Raw genomic sequence first — 7,661 nt, forward strand, 5'->3', positions numbered from 1 at the left:
CGGGGCTCCCTGGAACTCATCAGCCCCCCGGGTCTCCTGCCCGACTGTCACCTTGAAGTGACACCAGCTGGGATCGGCTCCCTTCCCCCACTTCTGCTGTTTCCATGGGGACAGATGTCCTTTCAGCAGCAGCATCAGGCCTCAGCTGCCTGCCCAGGTGCAAGGGAGGGGCCGCGTGGGGGCAGGGCTGGCCTGAGAGCCTCCCCCCTCGGTTTCTCCATCTTTGTATCTGTATCAGCTGTGTCCGGGTTTTCCTCTGACCTCATACGCTCTCTCCCTGCCTGCCCCTAGCTCTCTTACTTGTGTTCCCCACCACCGCCCCGCCGCCCCCATGAGCAATTCAGGCTTCACCCCCAGCTGGGGATGCCACTCCCCCCTAAGGGTCTAAGGGTCACTCATCCTCTCCTTTCCCTGGAGCTGGGATCCCCGCCTCCCAGAAAGGACACTTGAAACACACAATAACTTATTTATTTTCCAGGCCAGGGGAGTGCTTGGAGACACAATTCTGGTCCCTAGCACCCAAGAGAGGGCCAAGAAGGCAGCTCTGATGAAGACCAAGGGCCTGGAGGGGTGGCGAGTCTCTGGAAAGACTTCGAGCGTTTGCAGCCAGTGATTCTGGGCCCGCCCGGTGCAGGGCAGGGGCTGAAGGTGCTGGGGTCAGGGGGTCTGCATGACCACCGGGTACAGCAGGGCCAGATGCTCAGCGCCCTGCACAGGGAGCGGCCGGGAGCTGTAATGGAGGACCAGCTCCGGCACGCTGGCGAAGGGGCCACTGTGCTGACCCAGCACGAACTGGTTCTCTCGGGTCCGTGCGAACTTCAGGTGCAGGAAGCTCTGGCTGCTCCTGGGGGACAGGCGTCAGAGTGCCTTGAGCACCCCAGACCTGCTCATGCTGTCCGACCCTAAGGCCCCCCCCCCCCGTGGCCCCCAGAAGCTGGTGGCTGGCATTCCCAAATATTTCTGCTAAATGGCCACTTGGGTGCCAAGCTCTGGGCTTGTTCCCCATTGGCAGGGATGCCTTGCCCGCCTGTCCGCTCTAAAGGCTGGGGTCCCTTTCCTTGCTTCCATCTCTGGTGAGTTGAATGACATTGAACCTGGGAATGATCTTATCATCATTAATATGAATAAAACACTTCCTGTTGCCGGGACACTAGGCTCAACAATTCCTGTGTGTGTGTGTGTGTGTGTGTGATTTAATCATGGCAATATTACCATGAAGTAGGTGCTGTTTGTATCTTCATTTCATAGATGAGAAAAGCAAGGCCCAGAGAGGTTGAGGAATTTAGCTAAGGTAACACAGCTATAAAGTGGCAGAGGCAGGATTCAAAGCGATTCTCCAAGCCCTCTTCAATCTTGCCCTTTCAGGAATCTCACAATCAGATGCCCAGTAGAATTTTGGAGCTTGTTATAATCAGACACATTTAGAATCTTAGGCAGAGAAGTACGTACAATCAGGATCTCAAACTCAAATGCCTACAGGGCCACTCAGAGATTCTGGCCCCGAGAGACACTTCAACTTTTGGACTACAGGAGTTTAAAGGAAATAATCTAGTTCCCCACCTCACCCACAACCTAGATCTACTGGATGGCTTCCACTCCGCCTTCTTGCATACCTCCGGTGACAGGAGGCTCACTCTTAGTTGGAACCCTGCCTGTGGCCTCCGTGGAAGCCACACCCTCTGGCCCACTGGTCCCAGAAGTCCCCTCCACGGTTCTGAAAGCTTTGCTGGGCAGCCATGGAAGCCCCGCCCGCTCGCGCCACCTTCTGCTCCCACCGAATTAACCCGAAAGCACGAGGCAGGTAGTCCTGTGAGCCTCGGTCCCTTCAGGGGGCTGGGGCCTCACCTGAGGGATAGGGAGCAGTCTTGGGGACTGGTCTCGCTGAGCCGCACGAGGTAGCTGCCTGCCTTGCAGAGAGACAGGACGTTCTCGGCATCTGCCCGGCTCAGTGGGCCATGAAACCACCTAGGGGGCGGGGGCAGATGTCTCATAAAGGGCAACCCCCCTGCAAACACCCCCTGGGGGCTGGTGCAGGCACAGCCCTTTCCAGGACTTGCTCCAGGCAAACAAGTGAGAACAAGTCCCCTGGGTTTCTCAAGGGGAGCCCAGTTTTCAGGCAGACACGGTTTTTCCCTGCAAGGCAGCTGAGCCCAGGTCCACATGGAGCTGCTCCCTCCAGTTCAATAGATACAGCTGACCTTGATCTTCACAGCCTCCCTAGGTTAGGTCCCCAGGGTCCTGTTTCCCCTTCCCTAATCCCTCAAGTTGAATCACTTGCATCTGGCTTTCTAGAGATTTGCCACAACCCATATCCCCACCCACCTGTTCCATCCTTTACTTAATATTTGTACTGAATGGACTCCGAGAGAGGTTAGCATTTGCGAGCAAGGTCTCACACACACAGGAGCGCCAAACAGACTTCGCGGGTTTTGTATTGAAAGAAAACTGAACAGAGAAGAAACGTCTCCCCCTGTGCCTCAGCGTTCATCAGTCAGTTCTGTATGGCCCACCTAAGGGGTTTGGGAATAACGGTGATAAACACACCATGGTATCTTTTGGACTGGAGGGGTTTAAAGGAAATATCTAGCTCCCCACCTCATTGGGCTGGGCTCATTGGGCTTTTAGGGAGTTCCTGGAGGAACTGCTAGGCTGGAGAGACACAGAGAAGGCCCAGACCCTCCCAGCTGGTGCACCTCACTCCAGCCCAAAGTTGGGACCCCCTCAAAACCCTGCTCCTCTTAGTTCCATCCCCAGATCCGCTGGGGTTGAGGATGATTTCTCTTTACCCTCAGGCTCATGAGCGTCATCCAATTGAACAGAGAACATCCCCTTTTACTCTGAGCTGGGCACCATCTTGGGGGTTTTGAGCCCTAGGTTCAGAGAGGTTAAGTGACTTGCCCAAAGCTACACAGCCAAGAGATGCAGAGCAGAGATTAGAACCCAGAATCTGATGCCAGAGGGATGAGACACCATGTGATTCTGCTCTGTACCCAGGCTAGGCGTCTGACACTGGCAGGCTCCGGCGCCCAGTGAAGACAGTGGAAGAGAGGAATGAAGTGAATGAATGAGTCATACTTCCCCCAGCCCCCCAGTCCGAGGAGTGGAATCTGCAGCTGGTACGGGACGGAGAGGGATTCAACCCGGCTCCTCCAACGTCAGCTTCCCCACTCACGGCTGTTTCTCCAGGGGCAGGGCCGGGTCCACGCGCTCTGCGGGCTGGGGGCTTCTGGATGCGGGTCTCCGGAGCTCTTTGGCTGAGCCTGGGGTCCTTTCCCACTCAGGACTGTCAAACTGCACTGGAGGGGGAGGGTTAGAGAGGAAAGGGTTAAGTCCAACCCACCTGGGAGGGGCGGGGCCGGGGCAAGCCAATGCACTCTCAGTAGGAAGGCGGTGCCAGTTTGGGCAACCTATCAGAATCCAGGATAGGAGGGGCTGGGTTTAAGGGCTGGGTAGGATTGGTCCAGGAGCAACCGATCAGCCTTCAGAAGAAAGGGGTGTGGTCACTCCTAAGTGTGGTGGCTGGCGAGGGCCGGCCAGGTCCACGAGGGACGAGGGATGCCTTAGAGGGATGGGGTGGTCGTTCTGCAGATTCTGGCCAAGTCCTAGAGCTAGACCCCCCCCCCCGCCCCAGGTACGGACAGGTAGAGTGAGGCACTGAACCCCAGTGTCCCTCCCAGTCGTACAATTTCTGGGGCCAAGCTGGGTTCGCACAACTCTTCCTGGTCCAAGTTATTTTATTAAAGCTGACCGTAGTATTGTTACCCTTTTACAGAAGAGGAAACTGAGGCCACAGACTTGTCCATGCTTCCCCAACTCAGGACTTGACCCCAAGCCCACCTAATGATAGTTACTAAGAAATGCTACCCTGTCCCCGCACAGCTCCGTGTGAGCACTTTCTAGCACCCAGTTTACATGCTCCCTGTTCTGTAGCTGCTATAAGGATCCCCATTTGATGGGTAAGGGAACTGAGACTAAAAGATAAAGCACCTTTCCCAAGTAAGTGACACAAATCCAGGTCTACCTGATGCCAAAACCTATCCCTATATTACAGTGAGCACTACAGGTGCCCTAAAGGAGTTTCTCTCCTCAAGGAAGATACAAGTTCTCCTAGGAAGATAAATTTGCAATTATCAGCCATTCACACTTTAGTGAGAATGAATAAACGACCAGAGTGGCAGGTGATTAGGGTCTATTTTATAAGTTGAATCAGAGGATATGACCAGAGCAGGAAACTGAAGGACATGGACATTCAGGGCCTGGGGAGGGTCAAGGCCTGGGTCGGAGGGGCACCTGCAAACGCCTTGGAGATGTGGTCTTTCTTCCACTCCCAGGGCTGGTCATACTCATCCGCAGGCCGCTCATCTTCCTGAGGCAGCCGGCTCTGGCGAGGTCTCCTCCCAGAAGGGGCCCCATCTCCTGGCTCTTGGTCCTGCTCCTCATAGGGAGTGTCATACAGCTGCACCCCCTTGCATGGCAGTTCTGGGGGGCCAAGAACACTGGTCAGCTCCCACACCCACCAGGGACCCGGTCCCTTTCCCGAAAGCCCCGCTCACTCACCGCTCACAGCCCGCTGCGCATCATAGGGCTCCATGTAACCATCATCTGAAGGTGGTGGGTGAGGCTGGGCATCAAAGGGGTCTGAGTACTCCGTGTCGAGTTCCAACTGGAGAGAGAAGTAGAGAAGTAAAGGAGTGGCAAGGGCTGGGGTGGGGGGGACCAAGCCCAGCCATAGACACCCCCTCCTGGGTGATGGTGCACCTCTCTGGGTCGTGTAACTCTTCCCCTCCACGAAGCTCATTGTCCCCGGGGTAGGGAGTCCTCTCTCCCACCCACCAGGGTTTGCGTACAGATGTCAGCCTCCCCGCCTCTCTGCCTCCCTGACGCACAGCCCCACCTCCCTCCTTCAATAATTTTAATGTCAGGGTGCCTGGGGGCTCAGTAGGTTAAGCATCTGCTTTTGGCTCAGGTCGTGATCCCAGGGTCCTGGGATCGAGCCCCATGCTGGGCTCCCTGCTCGGTGGGGAGCCTGCTTCTGCCTCTCCCTCTGCCTCTCTCCCGCACGCCGCTTGTCCGCGCGCTCTCTATTTCAAACAAATAAATAAAATCTTTAAAAAAATAAAAAATAATTGTAATGTCTATCAGCGGCCAGCGCTGTTCTAAATACTTCACATGTTTCCTTGTAATCCCAACACCCAGTAAGTACATTAGCCCCATTCTACAGATCAGGAAACCAAGGCACAGAGAGGATAAGTGCCTTGCTAAGGGTCACCCAGCTGGTAAGAGGCAGGGTTTCATCCCAGGTGGTCGGCTTCCGGAGTCCCTGCCTCCTCCTTCCTTCCTTTGTGCTCTTAATCACTGCCCAACACAGCCTCCTCAAATCCTTCTCTGTCTCCACGGAGGGTTTGGGGTCGACTCCCTGATCCTCTGGCAAAAATACTGGAAAAAGCATGGGCATTGGAGGCACATCTGGGTCAAGTTCTAAAAAGCTAGGGCCATTGTGACCTTTGGCCAGTTGCTCCTCTTCCGTGAGCCTTGGTTTCCACTTCTGTGAAATGGGAATCGTGACAGAGGAGGGGCATAGTGGTGGGGGTTCCAAGGCTTGCTAGGGGAGTGACTCACTCAGATCTGTTTGGGGAAGCTGAGGGGAGGGGACTAGAGGTGGGGAACAGGGAGCAGGGGACAGGGGGACAAAGCAGGGCCAGAGAGATAGTGGGACAACCAGTGCTGAGCCCTGGAAAGGGACAGAAATCAGACTCCACTAAGCAGGCGGGGGATTGGGGAGTGTCTGGCTGGTGCCCCGGCCTGCCCCATAAAACAAGGTTCCCCCACATCCAGGGAGCCCAGCCTGGCCCTCCCCACCCAGTCTCCTGGGGCCACCCAGAGTCTGGGACTTAGCCACGCACCTCTTCCCCGGGGCTGCCCAGCAAGACCTTGGCTCTGGCCATGGCCGCTGCCTCCACCTTGATGAGCCGGTGCTTGGGAGAGTCGTACTTGGCGTCTCCGAGGCCCTTGGAGTCCCCGGGGCCGGCGGGGTCAGGCTCCAGGCGGCTGTCTGAGTCCTCATAGGGGTCCTCGAAGTCCAGATTCTTCTGCTCGCGGTAGGCCCTCAGGATGTCGCTCTCCGTGTAGTCGGGGGTGGGCGGCTGCGGAGGGGGCCTCCGACCGCCAAAGCTCAGGTAGTCCCGCAGCCACTTGGCCATCTGTGCGTGTGTCGTGCCAAACCTGGCCACTGTCAGAGGGGGACCCACATGCGCCCTTCCCGGCCCCCTTTCTCCGCAGAGTCCCCAGGGAGAAGGAGGGGGGGCAGGAGGGAGGGGGAGGAGGAGAGAGAGGAGGAAGGGAGGGAGAGGAGAAAGATCAGGTGTGTCCCTTGGCTGGGCTCAGAAGGCGGTGAAAAGAGGAGAGAAGAAGGAGACGGAGGGAGGAAGAGGAGGAAGGAGAGCAAAAGTCCACCTTAGCCCGGCTCCTCAAGGACGGCGGGGGAAGGGGGCGCCCCGCAGGGCCCTGAACCCCGAGCGCCGGGTGGCCGGGCCAGGGCGAGGGGCATTCGCGGAAGCGCGCGGAGTTTCCGCGGGAAGCGCGGTCCCCGTGCGCGGCTCTGCCGCCCGCCGCCTCCGGGAAGCTCCGGGATTCCCTTCTGCGGCCGGGAGTCGGGGAAAGCGCCGCCCGCGGGAGCCCCCAACCCCGGCTCAGCCCGGACGCCTGGGTCCTCAGCGCAGCGGGCGGGCTCCCCCGGGGCGCGGGCGCCGCGCGCAAAGTTGGGCCGCGGGGACGGTGACCTCCGTGCGGCGCCTCCTTTGTTGCGCTCCTCTCCGCTCCGGGGGGAACCCGGGTCCCGCAGCCCCCGGCCCGGCCGCCTCGATCCGGCCCCAGCCACCTGCACAAAGGGAAATAAAACCTCCTCCAATCCCCCTTCACGCTTTCGGAGAGACTTTCCCCGCCGCGGCCGGGAGGTGGGACTTTGGGGAGGGGGCGCGCAGGCGGACGCCCCAGCCCCTACCGGCCCCCGGCCGCGTCCCGGGCTACGACGTCAAGGCTTCCCCGCCTCCCCCTCCGCGGCTTCCCCGCCCCCTCCGCTCCCCCTGCAACCCCCTCGGAGGTGACTGAGACCTTCAGCTGCTCTGGGAAGGGAGGGGAGGCGCTGCACGCCGAGGGAGGGGGGTGCGGGGCGGGAGGCGCGGGGCCGAGGCCGCGGCAGCTGGACACTGACCCGGAGGACCGCGGCTGGCAGGAGCGAGCGAGGAGCGCGGGAGGTGGGAGCGGACAGGGCTGACCTTGCTCAGGAGAGCGAGAGGTGCAGAGGCGGGGAGCAGCGGGGAGAGGGAGGCGAGGTGGAAATTGGCTGGGAAATGGGGGTCTGGATGTGACCGCGAGAGGGGGTGAAACTGACCAGCAGATGGGGTGAGAGCGACCACTGTTGAGGGTCGAAATTGGACCAGTATCTGGCGGCGCAACTGACCAGCAGATCGTTCCAGAGGTCACTGGCTAAAATTGATGTTGATGCAGCTGAAGGAAGCGGGGAGGCAACGGGAGGGAGGGAGGTCTGGTGTCCCCTTCCCAGGAGGACTCTTCTCTGCAATCCCGCCCCCCCCAGGGGACTAATTGCAGCATGGGGGAAGGGGGCTGGGGCAGCTGGCCTTGGGAAGGGAGATGGTATCAGT

The 7,661-nt window shown here is 58.9% G+C and overlaps 1 protein-coding gene across 2 annotated transcripts; it reads right to left on the minus strand.

Annotated features, from left to right (window-relative positions):
• Nucleotides 1-462: 462 nt before the first annotated feature.
• SHD (Src homology 2 domain containing transforming protein D) lies at nt 463-7,661 on the minus strand. Of its 2 annotated transcripts, XM_036116036.2 has the most exons (7): nt 7,391-7,661; nt 5,904-6,877; nt 4,558-4,663; nt 4,291-4,479; nt 3,173-3,296; nt 1,846-1,965; nt 463-844 (listed from the first exon to the last, which is right to left on the minus strand). In XM_036116036.2, the coding sequence occupies exons 2-7, from the start codon at nt 6,198-6,200 to the stop codon at nt 658-660; spliced, it is 1,023 nt and encodes a 340-aa protein (XP_035971929.2). In that variant the 5' UTR covers nt 6,201-6,877; nt 7,391-7,661; the 3' UTR covers nt 463-657. The 2 variants fall into 2 exon arrangements, with proteins under 2 accessions (XP_035971929.2, XP_035971930.2); XM_036116037.2 differs by lacking the exon at nt 1,846-1,965.

This window comes from Halichoerus grypus, chromosome 1 (genome assembly GCF_964656455.1).
Source record: "Halichoerus grypus chromosome 1, mHalGry1.hap1.1, whole genome shotgun sequence".
NCBI classification, from domain to species: Eukaryota; Metazoa; Chordata; class Mammalia; order Carnivora; family Phocidae; genus Halichoerus; species Halichoerus grypus.

What these genes read in the sequence shown, in the direction of transcription:
- SHD (XM_036116036.2), bottom strand. Translation starts at nt 6,200, where the DNA reads ATGGCCAAGTGGCTGCGGGACTACCTGAGCTTTGGCGGTCGGAGGCCC. An exon ending in TGGGCAGCCCCGGGGAAGAG is followed by an intron (nt 4,664 to 5,903) that starts GTGCGTGGCTAA and finishes TTCTCTCTCCAG; the next exon opens with TTGGAACTCGACACGGAGTA. An exon ending in GACTGCTCCCTATCCCTCAG is followed by an intron (nt 845 to 1,845) that starts GTGAGGCCCCAG and finishes CCTGTCCCCCAG; the next exon opens with GAGCAGCCAGAGCTTCCTGC.